Source organism: Paramisgurnus dabryanus, chromosome 10 (assembly GCF_030506205.2).
Source record: "Paramisgurnus dabryanus chromosome 10, PD_genome_1.1, whole genome shotgun sequence".
NCBI classification, from domain to species: Eukaryota; Metazoa; Chordata; class Actinopteri; order Cypriniformes; family Cobitidae; genus Paramisgurnus; species Paramisgurnus dabryanus.
The window spans coordinates 3,812,879-3,828,759 of record NC_133346.1 but is presented as its reverse complement, the minus strand read 5'-3'; the positions used below and the strand labels follow the sequence as shown (position 1 = coordinate 3,828,759).

At 33.9% G+C, this 15,881-nt stretch overlaps 1 protein-coding gene across 1 annotated transcript in view; it reads right to left on the bottom strand.

The window, feature by feature from the left end:
* Window positions 1-6,002: 6,002 nt before the first annotated feature.
* mctp1b (multiple C2 domains, transmembrane 1b) overlaps window positions 6,003-15,881 on the bottom strand; it is a 51,256-nt gene continuing 41,377 nt past the window's right edge. The window contains exons 15-20 of the mRNA XM_065262393.2: window positions 11,295-11,414; window positions 10,694-10,750; window positions 8,839-8,948; window positions 8,640-8,749; window positions 7,088-7,185; window positions 6,003-7,014 (exon numbers count right to left, since the gene is read on the bottom strand). Of these exons, the coding sequence (XP_065118465.1) occupies window positions 6,952-7,014; window positions 7,088-7,185; window positions 8,640-8,749; window positions 8,839-8,948; window positions 10,694-10,750; window positions 11,295-11,414 (558 nt within the window). The 3' untranslated portion in view covers window positions 6,003-6,951. The remainder of the gene's footprint in view (window positions 7,015-7,087; window positions 7,186-8,639; window positions 8,750-8,838; window positions 8,949-10,693; window positions 10,751-11,294; window positions 11,415-15,881) is intronic.

Genomic DNA, 15,881 nt, shown 5'->3' with positions numbered 1-15,881 from the left:
CTCTATGACTCGGATTATGTTTGAAATGGATGAAACTCACTGCTCATCTTCTCGATCTTCTCCTTCATCATATGACTCTTCTGCTCCTCTTTTATGTGGTTTAAGTTGAAATAACTCGGTAAATTGAGTTAGGTGAACTACATCATCCAAGAGTTGAGTAAACTCCAAAAAGCTGTGCAGCAAGTTCCCTTGAAAATTTAAGTTAAGTCAACTTTTTATTTTTTACAGTGTAAAGCTCAAAGTTCACTGCCAGGCGATATATTTTCTTTAACTGATCCGTCTACAGCCAATGGCTGGTTTGGACTACATCCCTCTACTTCCTGCATTAATGATGTCACTAGAACAGTTTTTTGACTAAACTCCGCCCACAGGAATACGTCAGTCGCCAGCTAAGCTAACGGCAAGCTAAGCTGCTATCGAATCACAACACACTAAACAAGCTACACAATCAGACCTCGTTACGCATTTATGAAGGGACTTCATAGAACAAGAAAGACATCAGCCGTTTTGAGGACAGTGAAAACAGCGCTATAGAGATTGTGAAACATGAACACATGTTATATGGTGCACTGTAAACACAGCTTCAAAAACACAGAACGGGACCTTTAAAGGAAAATAGGTTAATTTTCCAGCTCCCCTAGACTTATACATTTGATTTTACCGTTTTAGAATCCATTCAGCTGATCTCCGGGTCTGGCAGTATCACATTAGCATAGCTTAGCATGGCTATAGCAGGCGTAATGATATTACGCACTGACCGAAAATAGTCCCCTTGGTAACTTTCAATATAGCTGGGGACTATTTTCAGGTGCTGCATAATATCATTTTGCCTGCTGCACCCATTGTACGGCAGTAAAGTCCTTGATTATTATGCCGGAATGAGAGTATAGCTCTTAGCCAGTGGATTATGGATTATGCTAAGCTATGCTAAAAGTGGTACCGCCAGACCCGGAGATCAGCCGAATGGATTCCAAAACGGTAAAAATCTAATGTTTAACTCTAGAGGAGGTGGAAAATAAGCCCCCTTAAAAGAAAAAAAAAGTGGAGTGTCTCTTTAAACATGGAAACAGTCAGATTTCCATGACATTTCCCGTTTAAATAGAAGCTACAATTTTAACGTCTTGTGCATTAAAATTTACTGTTTGAGCATTTAAATGAATAAAAAAAACGAATAACATTGACATATAAGATAAATAGTGTATTGATCCGCACCAAATATTTAAATATATGTAGATATTCACTGTTGATTCATACACAGCCTGAAGACAATGAACGGCAATGGAATTTAGTGTTTTAGTGAATTGAACAATTAATATCACATATTACGATCCACTGTACCCAAGCTTAGGTTTTCATATTTAAAATCACATGCACATATATACACACACATATATTAAATATACACAGGTGATTAATTAATTATTGTTGTGGTGAATTTACATACAAGTTTTAATCAGATATTACTTCCCCCTGCAGACTTACTGTGTAATAAGGACCATTTATCTGCTGTAGTATTAAATAAATAACTATTGGTTGTTGTACAGAATTCAGTAATGTCTTCCCTACATTTTGTGTAGATGTTTTCCTACAGTTTTCTTTGAATTGTAACAAGGACATTTTGTCTAAACAGCTGCTTTGTTCCGTAGCTGCGTTTGCACACAGGACATACGGAAAATGTTTATATTTTAACCAACAATGGGTTAAAATAATCCAGCATAGGTTAAATGATTAGTCCATTTTCTTAAAAAAAATTTAGATAATTTACTCACCACCATGTCATTCAAAATGTTGATGTCTTTCTTTGTTCAGTCAAGAAGAAATAATGTTTTTTGAGGAAAATATTCCAGGATTTTTTTCATTTTAATGGACTTTAATGGACCCCAACACTCAACAGTTTTAATGCAGTTTAAAATTGCAGTTTCAAAGGACTCTAAACGATCCCAAACGAGGCATAAGGGTCTTATCTAGCAAAACAATTGTGATTTTTGACAAGAAAAATCAAAATATGCACTTTTAAACCACAACTTCTTTTCTTCCTCTGGCTGTGTGACGCGCCAGCGTGACCTCACGTAATGGCGTAATGACATGGAAAGGTCGCATGTTAAATATATGAAACGCACATTTGTGGACCATTTTAAACAATAAACTGACACAAAGACATTAATTAGTATAATTCGACATACAACAACATCGAAACGGTCCTCTTTCTCAACAATTGTAAACACTGGGGCATAGTTTCGCATACGTCATCCGTGACCTCTTGACGTGATGACGTATTACGTGAGGTCGCGCTGACACGTCACATGACCGGAGATAGACGAGAAGTTGTGGTTTAAAAGTGCATATTTATTATTTTTGTCAAAAATGACAATCGTTTCGCTAGATAAGACCCTTATGCCTCGTTTGGGATCATTTAGAGTCCTTTGAAACTGGTATTTTAAATTGCATTTAAACTGTTAAGTGTTGGGGTCCATTAAAGTCCATTAAAATTAAAAAAATCCTGGAATAGTTTCCTCAAAAAACATAATTTCTTCTTGATTGAACAAAGAAAGACATCAACATTTTGGATGACATGGTGGTGAGTAAATTATCTGGATTTTTTTTAAGGAAAATGGACTAATCCTTTAACCTATGCTGGATTCTTTTAACCCATTGTTGGTTAAAATATAAACATTTTCCGTATGTATAAATCATTAATAATATTTGTTGCTAAGGACTTCATTTGGAAAAATTTTAAGGCGATTTTCTCAATATTTAGATTTTTTTTAACCCTCAGATTCTAGATTTTCAAATAGTCAAATATTTCCCTATCCTAACAAACCATACATCAATTGAAAGCTTATTTATTTTGATGATGTATAAATCTTTTGTGTTCCAGGGTCACAAATGACAACCCAATGGGTTTGGTTCGTCCAACCTGATCTCACAAGAATTCAAACATATTTTACGAGTTGTCTAATTTGTATGAATTCGTATGAAGTTAATCTTGCAAAAACGTATGATTCTCATGAAAACCCCAACGTCACAGGGGTAAAGGCAAATTATTAAAAAAAAGTCATATGAATTAATACGAATTAGCCAACTTGTAAAATATGTACGAATTCTCGTGAGATAGCATTGCAGCATCCATTTTTGACCCAACGCTGGGTTAAAAATAACCCTGTGCTATTAAAATATTTATTTATTTATGCAGTCAAAAAAAATTCTTGCTGTAACGACAATCCAATGAGATCCAAAATCCACTGGAAAATAAAGAAACCAAAGTAAATAAATAAAAACATTTGGATGTTTCAATAAAGCAGACATGTAGTGACGTAAAAAGGGAAATCCAAGACATTCTCATTAATCTGGTTTAAAAGCTCTTTTGCTACTTTAAAAAGATGCCCTTCATAGCTCAATTAGTCTGTCCTGATTCCCAGAGAAGCCTTTATATAATAAGGCAGGGATTAAAGAAACTAATTATACGCTTTTCATTTGTAACTGAGAGATGGACCCTTCACTTGCCCATATGTACATGAAGATTTACACTTTCACACATACTGCATCTCTAATCTAGATTAGTTCGTTTGATGCTCTGTTTATAGGAGAACAAATGATTAACAATCTACATTTTACACAAGCAGGTAATACTGAATTATGCACCGTTATGTGCATGTAAAATCCCATTTGCACTGCAGTTGTTTAGCTGAATGTTAATTCGTTTTTTTTAATGAATGTATACGTTAGGCCCTGTTTACACCTGGTATTAAAATGCATTTTGGTCGATCGGATCACAAGTGGACCAGGTTAAATAAGGGGTCTAAATCTCATCAACTTTCAATCACAATCAGAGGTAGTCAAAAACACATTCGACCGGATTTCTTTTGTGATGATGTACAGAGCATAATGATTTTACATCAGTCCTGACTTCGATACGGTATTTTGATTGTCATTGCTAAAACTAAAGCGGCTGCTTTCCGCCTCTTTTAAATGATTAATCAATTTTCTTCAAAAAATCTAGATAATTTACTCACCACCATGTCATCCAAAATGTTGATGTCTTACTTTGTTCAGTCGAGAAGAAATTATGTTTTTAAGGAAAACATTCCAGGATTTTTCTCATTGTAATGGACTTTAATGGACCCCAACTTAAAATTGCGGTTTCAACAGAGTTTCAAAGGACTCTAAACGATCCAAAACGAGGCATAAGGGTCTTATCTAGCGAAACGATTGTCATTTTTGACAAGAAAAATAAAAAATATGCACTTTTAAACTACAACTTCTCGTCTTCCTCCGGCCCTGTGACGCGCCAGCGCAACCTCACGTAAAAAGGTCACGGATGACGTATGTGAAACTGCGCCCCAGTGTTTATAAGTTATTGTATGTGGAATGATACTAATTAATGTCTTTGTGTCAGTTTATTGTTTAAAATGGTCCCCAAATGTGCGTTTCATATATGTAACACGTGACTTTTCGACGTCATTACGCAATTACGTGAGGTCGCGTTGGCACGTCACACGACCGGAAGAAGACGAGAAGTTGTGGTTTAAAAGTGCATATTTTTTATTTTTCTTTCCAAAAATGACAATCGTTTCACTAGATAAGACCCTTATGCCTCGTTTCGGATCATTTAGAGTCCTCTGAAACTTCAATTTTAAACTGCATTAAAACTGTTAAGTGTTGGGGTCCATTAAAGTCCATTAAAATGAGAAAAATCCTGGAATGTTTTCCTCAAAAAACATAATTTCTTCTCGACTGAACAACATTTTTAACATTTTGGATGACATGGTGGTGAGTAAATTATCTAGATTTTTTTAAGAAAATGGACTAATCCTTTAACCTATGCTGGATTATTTTAACCCATTGTTAAAAACGAGAAGTTGTAGTTAAAAAGTGCATATTTTTTATTTTTCTATTTATTTTTTTTTTTTTTTTTTTTTTTATATTTTAACGTTTCACTAGATAAGACCCTTATGCCTCGTTTCGGATCATTTAGAGTCCTTTGAAACTGCAATTTTAAACTGCATTAAAACTGTTAAGTGTTGGGGTCCATTAATGTCCATTAAAATGATAAAAATCCTGGAATGTTTTCCTCAAAAAACAATTTCTTCTCGACTGAACAACATTTTTAACATTTTGGATGACATGGTGGTGAGTAAATTATCTGGATTTTTTTTAAGAAAATTGACTAATCCTTTAACCTATGCTGGATTATTTTAACCCATTGTTAAAAACGAGAAGTTGTAGTTAAAAAGTGCATATTTTTTATTTTTCTATTTATTTTTATTTATTTATATTTTTTTTATATTTTAACGTTTCACTAGATAAGACCCTTATGCCTCGTTTTGGGATCGTTTAAAGTCCTTTGAAACTGTTATGTGTTGGGGTCCATTAAAATGAGAAAAATCCTCAAAAAACATAATTTCTTCTCGACTGAACAAAGAAAGAAATCAACATTTTGGATGAGATGGTGGGGAGTAAATGATCTGGATTTTTTTAAGAAATTGACTAATCCTTTGTGTTGTTTTTGCTTCGTTTTGTACATGTGAAAGTTATGAGAGATTTCCTCCATTTTGGGACCTGCTGCTGCTTTGGTTATATAAAGATAATTTCACATAAATTAATCGAAGTAATCATGACAGAAGTGGTTGAAACAAGATGAATTAAAACACCAGGTGTGAACGGACACATCCGATCGACCACAATGCATCTTAATGCCAGGTGTAAACAGGGCCTTGGACAGAAGGTAGTTAACATGACCTCAACATGACATCTAAATCGACTCTATTTACTTTAATACATATTCATGATCTTATGCAATATACTTTATTTCAAAGAAATAAGATTTAGAGGTCACAAAACAATTAATTTGCAAGTTCTGTACTATATTTATTGTCTGGTTTAAAATCCTATTTCACTCAAAAATGCATCACGTGAGGTAAGGTAAAATAAAGAGTTAACCCCTTGAAACTTTCTAATTTGAATGTGATAAGAGTTTAAAGTCCCATAATTCGGAAAAAGTCTAGCATTTAATTGTTTTTGTTTTGCAACATAAATAACACAAGCAGAGAGGTTTTCATTGGTCGGCTTCAGCCCTGTATTAACATGCAAAGAGCTCAAGACTGCTGCAGTATATGGTTACAGTATTCAAGAATGGATTTATATTGAATTATGTAATGAAATGAAAAATATTCTTTCATATTATTTCAAATAATAATAATTATTTCATACAATTAAACATGCTCATAAAGAAGAGTCATTCTCAACAAATAACACAAATGTACAAATATAAAACACTGTATAGTCATTCGTTATATCTTGAAAAAATATATATATTGCAACGGCAGTATGAGAGAGAGAGAGAGAGGTCATGGGTCAAACATGCCCAGCACGACATAAATAACATTTACACAATTTGTATTTACTGTACAGTACATTTTTGGTGCACAAATAGTAAATTTGGATGCATGGCATGCAATATCTCTTTTAAATAGGAGGAAGATATGTTATAAAAAGTGGCTTCAAAGGTGCAAAGATACTGTTAAGATTTGGGGTATTTAATAAAAGAAACCCCACTGTGGTCGGAGCTGAACGTAGCCCAAATATTACATTCAATTTTGCATACAGTAGGTTTGTAAAAGCTACATTTATAACACACACACACACACACAGAAATGCAGGCAGATGTTTTGGCACCACAAACCAATCAAATGTTCTGGATTTTAAGAAGAGCCACATTTAAAAAAACATACACATTATAAATACACATATAAATAAAGTACATATATGAGCAACCATTCATTTTGGTGCCATGTGAATATTACTATTACTAACTGATTGTAATATGCAGATTTGCATATAAAACTATATAAATATCTTTTGAAAACAATGTTTAAAATTAAACTGATGTTCACAGTGTATTTAACACGAGAAGTGTTTCGGAAGCCATCGATTTAAACGTCTTTAGACGAATCAGTTCTTCTTTTTCCGGCTGGGACTCTGGCTTGAATCCGGCTTTAGCTCTCTGTACTGAACCTGATGACAGATCAATCAGAAATCACAAGGGCATCAAAACTATAGCGGGTAGGATCTTCACCAGGGGACTTACCATCTGAACATCTGAGGGAACCCGAGACAAAAAATCCAGCAGCTCGTTGTTATCGATGAGGTAAGGGTTTCGAAGTTTCTTGGTGAATTTGTTGATGCCTGCATGAAATGTTTTTATATGTTGAATAATGGTGCAAATTTATGCATATATTTATGCATATCTACTGACCTAAAATGTATTTACTGTAAAGTCAACCATGCAAAGGTCACTTTATAACCCTTTGGCATCTTTCAGGGTACTTAATTGCTTTCTTGTGCTTGCAATATGGGTCAGATTGAGACATTTCATTTTTTGCATTTGTAAAACTAGAAATGATTTTATAATATGTGACCCTGGATCCCAAAACCAGTCTTAAGTCGCACGGTTATATTTGTAGCAAAAGCCAAAAATACAATGTATGGGTCAAAATTATCGATTTTTCCGTTATGTCAAAAATTATTAAGATATTAAAATCACGCTCTATGAAAATATTCTGAAAATTTCCTACCATAAATATATTAAAACTTAATTTTTGTAAGTGGATGCAGATACTAAGGACTTCATTTGGACAACTTTTTCTTCTTTTTTTACTCTATATTTTCATATTCATTTTCAGAGTTTCAATAGTTGTACCTCGGCCAAATATTTTCATATCATAACATACCAATTACCATACATTAATGTAAAGCTTAATTATTCAGCTTTCAGATGACGTATAAATCTCAATTTAAAATATTTGACCTTAAGACCGGCTTTGTGGTCCTGGGTCACATATCTAAAGTTTTAAAGATAATTTGGAGCACCTAACCTTGTTCCGAGAACTTGAAATGATTTGAATATGATATATATATATATATATATATATATATATATATATATATATATATATATATATATATATATATATATATATATATATATATATATATATATATATGATATTTATACAGCTTGAGATTGATTTTCCAGGTGACAAAATCCTACAAAATATTCTTTAGCAGTTATTTTAGTAACACTTTACAATAAGGTTCATTAGTTAACATTAGTTAATGTATAACATAAACAAACCATGAGCAATACATTTGTTACAGTATTTATTATTTTTTGCTAATGTTAGTTAATAGAAATAAAGCTTTTAATTGTTTGTTAAAGTTAGTCCACAGTGCAATTAACTAACGTTACGATATTTTAATAAGTATTAGTAATTACTGACTTTAACACTAACAAAGATTAATAAATGCTGTTACCGTTATTTTAGATGCAAAATTTAAAAAATTCCCATTTCATTATATATTTACATATACATATATACATACATATATACAAAAATAAATAAATAAATAAATAAATAAAGTAATTGTACTGCATCTGAAAAGCAACTTACCGTACATCAGGTTTGCAACAGCTATTGACATTGACATCTTTAAATCTTTAAAAATTGACATCTTTAAATAGCTTAACATTGGCAAATGCATTGGTCTGGCCGATATATTGGTCTCTCACTAAGAGCGCTGTGTAATTTTAGTATAATAATTAAGAAAGTGTTTCATGCACAAGAATAAAGATTTCTCACCCCAGGCCAACACAATGTAGCGCAGCGGGATCAAATACAGCAGCACAGCACCGGCACACAGCACCGTTATGGCTAACCAGCTGAGAAACGGCACGGTCCAATTAAACGTGCTGAAAAAAATAACAACGTGTGACTAACATATAAAACTGATCGAGATATGCAAATGAACTTATGAAGTTATAAGATCAAAACATCTCACTTCTTAATTCTTTCCCCAAAGCATGCGACTTCATCCAGAGTGCTCTGTACCGTGATGATCACATCCTGAATCGCATAGAATTTGTCCAGAAAGCCCTTTTTCTCCGACTCCTGTCGTACGAAGGAAAAAATACACTGCGAGTTACTACAGTATTTAAAGATTAATTCAAGTGTGCAGGAAATCTTCTAGTAAACATTTTGCAATTCGTTTAGCAGCGTTATGAGAAATGAAAGCCGTGGGGATGAGGAGCTTTTGTTTGCTTGCTGCTGTCTCTTTAGACTAAAAGGTTAGTTGGTGTAGCTTAACACAAAAGCGCCTCGCCTCCAATCCAACCACAGATTCATTAATATGGAACAGAGGGCCTCTCCACGACACACGGACCCGAACCGAATACTGGGAGAAAACTGAAATTAAATTAAAATCCTGGTGATACAAGTATCGGTTACATTTTAACTTCTGGCAAATTAAATTATTGTGTGTGTGTGTCATGGTGCTTGCTTTAGAAATTAGACCTCGTAAAAAGAAAAAATGGACATTTTGGACTGGAAATATCGATGATGCATCATCATATGTTTTTCCCAGTAAACGCCTTTTTAGAAATAAAACATCCGTCGTGCAATGCAACCTGATATAAATTTATTGTCTTTGTTCTTCAGAATCCAAATTCAGATTTTAAAAGGTGTTGTTTTGTGTTTCCTGGTTACTATGGAAGTGGATGGTGCCCGAGATAGACTCTGTTAGTAACCCAAAATCCCTTTAAGTTTCAAAAAGACCCAAAATTGTTAAATAAATAACTCAACTCAACATATATTTTTCTACTTTGTTTTTGTGGATATCACTCTCGTTTCAGTTGTTAGACATTATTAAAAAGTTAAACAGAAATATGCACTGAAAGAGAGGACTTTCATCATATAATTGATTATATTTTAGTTTGTTTTTCACCAAACGCCTTTAGGAAACTTAAAAAAATACGTCACGAGTCAAGTGGATTTGTTTGTTTAACACCTTTGGGTCACCATCCACTCCCACAGTAACCAGAAAACCCCAAACAACGCTTTGAAAAAAAATCTGCATTTAATTAAAAAAAGACATTTGGGAAATCAAACGACATGGGGTGAATAAATAATGACAAAGCTTTCATTTTAAGGTAAACTATCCCTTTAATATTCAGAGCTTGTGACCAGAAGCAGATAAACTGTCTGACTGCATGAAGTTTGACCTCTGGTTTCACCTGTAAGGGCGCAGATGGAAATTCATTGGGAGGGGTTGTAAGTTGTGTTTTTCTTTCCCCGACAACTTCAGCAGCCCGGGTTCAACTAATCAATTGTCCCCATAAATTAGCTGGAACAATTTCGGAAAGCGGGCAGAGCAATATCCACCTCATCCCGTTTTCACGAGCAGCCGGCGGTGAGCTAAACGCAAACATGTGTCCGAAACGTATGAGGGGTCCTTATTGAATGGAAAACAGGTGTCTGGGTCATTTGCGCAGAAATGCCTAAGTTAGCACCGGGGGTCAAAGGTCACACCGCTAATGGCTGCCTTGTGGTGCACAAAGGGTTATGGGAACGCGAGGACCGGTTCGGAGTTAAACATCTGGGATACGTCGAGTATATTTGGCAACGCAAACCTCAGGTGCAATTAAAGTAAAGTACTGACATATATTTTAAGCGGCGAGTCCATACTTCAACCTTACAGCTGTCCCCCGAAGCACCAAACTAACAGACAAGGCCACTCACAGGACCATAGTGCCATTTTACATGGAAACATCAGGAAAAATGATCCATTTCCTTTAGCCTTAAGAGATCATTTAATAATGCGTGTCAGCAACAGCCAAAAATAGAAAATAGAAAAGTACCTTTTCATCTTTGTCATCAACTTCATCCTCATCTTCAAGAAAGTCTTCCATTGTTTGCTGTAAGACGACAACGAGAGATTCAGTCCAACATATAAAGGCAAAAAAGTTCATATTTAAATTTGTAAAGTAGTGCAAAATGATGATTTTATTTTATTTTGGGACTCTTGCGATGCCCATCACGACTGACAACTCTTTGACCGGATATTCCCCAACTAAAAAATGTAATTAAAATTTTGATGGCTTAATTGGAAAGCGAAGACCCCTCTTCACAAGCACGGCTCATCGAAAGTTATCGACGCTCGTTCCGCCCCATTTTCGCAATTAATACGAAATCAATTTTCAGGGAGAGGAGTTTTGCGTACGCACTCGGCCGTGATTGGCAACACTTCAGCGCGGCATGAAATTAGTTTGACACAATTTAATTGGAAAATGCGATAAGTAAATACAGCAGGTGAGTGGGATGGCACATTTATATGCCCCTGTATCCTCTCCACCTTTAATTACCAGAAATAATCGGAGGAAAATATGAAACTCCAGCTGTGCGCCAAAAAACTGAGGCCGGGATAAAAGTCAGATATTCAGCGATCGTTAACAATCTCACCACGGCCCGTTCGCGCGTTTCCCTCCCGGACGCCAGCATGAAGAACTTCCACGTCAGCAGCAGCAACAGGAACAACGGCACCATGTAGAACTCAAAGTTCCAAACCACAAATACGAAGATCTGAAAACATACAAAGATTAGTTTTTATTATGGAAGATTTATTCCTCATGCATTTGTATTTACATTCATGCATTTATCCAAAAAGACTTGTTATCAGTATGGGTGATTCTCATTAAAAATCCAGATTTAGAAAGTGTCCAGCATCAGATTTTTTTTAAAAGATCTTGAAGCCATTTTTTGCACATATAAGATTAAGGTCTAAACTTACTATAACCATTATTTTTAGAGGATTTATTATTTAAATTTTTTAGATAATCATTATCAAAAATTATCATTACCGCAACATGATATTACATTAAATATATGCATTTACAAACTCATGATTCGGTAATGAGAACTAAAAAGTTGTCTAGGTACTATGACAAACAAAATGTAAACTTTTATCTGAGAGAAAAAATAAGAACTTTAAGAATATATTTTTTTTAAATGTTAGTTCATTAAGGGCTTAAACAATGATTGAAAATTGTTGCGGAGGATGAGAAAATTGATCTTGGACACATTTATATTCCTTATTATTTACCAATGATCACCAAATAGCACATGTTTCTTTACTGTAAGTGTTTATAGTATAACATGCACTAAAGCTTTGTATTTTTTAGATTTTTTAATTATAAATATTTCCATGTCAAAGAACCCAAATCCAGTCATGGACACGTTGCGGTAATGACAATTTTCCCCTTAAATGTGGAAAAAAACACAAAATTTGTTTGTCATTTGAAATCATGTGCAAAATGTCTGTTATTGTGTCTGTCTGTATATCTATTATGTTTTACTTTATTGTATTTATTTATTTATCTGTCTGTGAAACATTATCCATCCATCCATCCATCCATCTTTATCTATGTATCTATTATTAGTTATTTCTTTGTATCTCTGTCTATCTGTGAAACTTTATTCTATCCATCCATCCTTCCATCCATGCATCTTTGTCTATCTATTGTATATATTTGTTTATTTATTTGTCTGTCTTTCTGTTTATCTATCTCTATTAGGTTTTACTCCATCCATCCATCCATGCATCGATCTATTGTATTTATTTATTTATTTATTTGTCTGTCTGTCTATGAATCTTTACTCTATCCATCCATCCATTTTTTAAAATGTTAGTTCCTTGAGGGCTTAAACAATGATTAAACATTGTTGCGGAGGATGAGAACAGTTTTCTTGGACACATTTATATTCCTTATTATTTACCAATGATCACCAAATAGCACATATTTCTTTACTGTAAATGTTTATAGTATAACATGCACTGAAGCTTTTTATTTTTAGATTTTATAATTATAAATATTTCCATGTCAAAGAACCCAAATCCAGTCATGGACACGTTGCGGTAATGACAATTTTCCCCTTAAATGTGGAAAAAAACACAAAATTTGTTTGTCATTTGAAATCATGTGCAAAATGTCTGTTATTCTGTCTGTCTGTATATCTATTATGTTTTACTTTATGGTATTTATTGATTTATCTGTCTGTGAAACATTATCCATCCAGCCATCCATCCATCCATCTTTATCTACGTATCTATTATTAGTTATTTCTTTGTATCTCTGTCTATCTGTGAAACTTTATTCTATCCATCCATCCATCCATCCATCCATGCATCTTTGTCTATCTATTGTATTTATCTGTTTATTTATTTGTCTGTCTTTCTGTTTATCTATCTCTATAGGTTTTACTCCATCCATCCATCCATCCATGCATCAATCTATTGTATTTATTTATTTATTTATCTGGCTGTCTATGAATCTTTACTCGATCCATCCATCCATCCATTTTTTTTTAAATGTTAATTCATTGAGGGCTTAAACAATAATTGAAAATTGTTGCGGAGGATGAGAAAATTGGTCTTGGACACATTTATATTCCTTATTATTGTCTCTACATTTACCAATGATCAGCACATGTTTCTTTACTGTAAATGTTTATAGTATAACATGCACTAAAGCTTTTAATTTTTTTGATTTTTTAATTATAAATATTTCCATGTCAAAGAACCCAAATACAGTCATGGACACGTTGCGGTAATGACAATTTTCCTCTTAAATGTGGAAAAAAACACAAAATTTGTTTGTCATTTGAAATCATGTGCAAAATGTCTGTTATTCTGTCTGTCTGTATATCTATTATGTTTTACTTTATGGTATTTATTGATTTATCTGTCTGTGAAACATTATCCATCCATCCATCCATCCATCCATCCATCCATCCATCCATCTTTATCTATGTATCTATTGTAATTAATTATTTCTTTGTATCTCTGTCTATCTGTGAAACTTTATTCATCCATCCATCCATGCATCTTTATCTATCTATTGTATTTATTCCTTTATTTGTCTGTCTATGAATCTTTACTCGATCCATCCATGTTTTTTTTAAATGTTTCTTAAACAATGATTAAAAATTGTTGCGGAGGATGAGAAAATAGGTCTTGGACACATTTATATTCCTTATTATTTACCAATGATCACCAAATACCACATGTTTCTTTACTGTAAATGTTTATAGTATAACATGCACTGAAGCTTTAGATTTTTTAGATTTTTTAATTATAAATATTTCCATGTCAAAGAACCCAAATCCAGTCATGGACACGTTGCGGTAATGAAAAATTTCTCCTTAAATGTGGAAAAACACCAAAATTGGTTTGTATGATGTCATTTAAAATAATTTGCAAAATAGTACATGAAGAGATGTTTGTAACTGTATGCTTACTTTTTTATCAAAATGTTTCACGACACCTCATAAGTTTAATTTCATGAGAATCACCCGTATGTGTGTTCCCTGGGATTTAGCACAGTCCAGCTACGCGACACCAAATTAATTGTCGGACCAAACGGTCAACTTCACAATTTCAAGAGCGAGGTGCTTCATGTGTGCATTTTCAGAAGAATATAAAGAAGATAAAGATGTAAGTAAAGCTGATGTGAGAGAGTCAGCGCCCCCTACAGTCAGACGATGGTAGTGCGTGCGTGAAGTGTGAGAATGTTAGTTGATGATTGAGATGAAGATGTGTGTATGTGTGTGTGTGTGATGAGCTCTTGAGGCAGTGTGATGGGGGCAGGCGGGGGCGTGGGGTGAATTCGGGCAGCGGGTCACAGAGGGACTGCGTCTGAGAGATCAGCTCTACTCGTTTTAGCTCAAGGGTTCTTCAGATCTAAACTACGAGCGCACTTCAAACATCACGGCTCTTCAACACACAACACTTACCCAGCAGCCTCAAACAAAACTCTTTTAGAGATATTTACAGTCCGTGTGTGTTGAAATATGACTGCTAAAGTTCTCAGGGGTAACGCGTCTGTCTCTCTGTCATCTGTCTATCTATCTACTGCGAGTAATGTATGCATATGTCTCTATTTGATGTTTCTTTCGCTCTGTCAATCTATCACCTTCAATCTATCCATCATCCATATTTATGTCTCTCTTTATCAAACTATCCATCTATTGTATTTATTTATTTATCTGCATGTCTATGAAACTTTACTCCATTCATCCATCCATTTTTCGGTCTTTGTTTATCTTGGGGTATTTGTCTGTCTATCTGTCTGTCTATCTATTAGGTTTTACTCTATCCATCCATTTTTTATCTATTGTATTTATTTATTTATCTGTCTTTCTATGAAACTTTGCTCTATCCATCCATCTATTTTTCTGTCTTTGTTCCATCTTTTGGGGCATTTGTTTGCTATTGTGTCTGTCTCTCTATATACTTACTCCATCCATCATCCATCTTTATCTATCTATTGTATTTATTTATTTATTTGTCTGTCTGTCTGTCCATGAAACTTTACTCTATCTATCCACCCATCCATCAATTTTTCTGTCTCTGTTTATCTCTTTATTGTGTTATCTGTCTGTTATTGTGTCTGTCCATCATACTATGAAGTTTTACTCCATCCATCTTTATCTATCTATTGTAATTATTTATCTGTCTGTGAAACTTTACTATATCAATCCATCCATGCATCTTTATCTATCTTTACTCTATCTATCCATCCATCCATCCATCATTTTTTTGTCTTTGTTCCATCTTTTGTTATTGCATCTGTCTGTCTATCTATTAGGTTTTACTCAATCTATCCATCCATCTTTATCTATCTATTATATTTATTTATTTATTTGTCTATCGGTCCATGAAACTTTGCTCTATCCATCCATCCATCAATTTTTCTGTCTCTGTTTATCTCTCTATTGTGTTATCTGTCTGTTATTGTGTCTGTCCATCATACTATGAAGTTTTACTCCATCCATCCGTCCATCTTTATCTATCTATTGTATTTATTTATTTGTCTGTCTATCTGTCTGTATATGAAACTTTACTCTATCTATCCATATTCCATCCATCCAGTCTCTCTTTATCCATCCATCTATCCATTTTTTGTCTTTGTTCTATCTATTGGAGTATTTGTCTGTTGTTGTGTTGGTCTTTCTTTTTAACTCCATCCATCTTTATCTATCTACCCATCC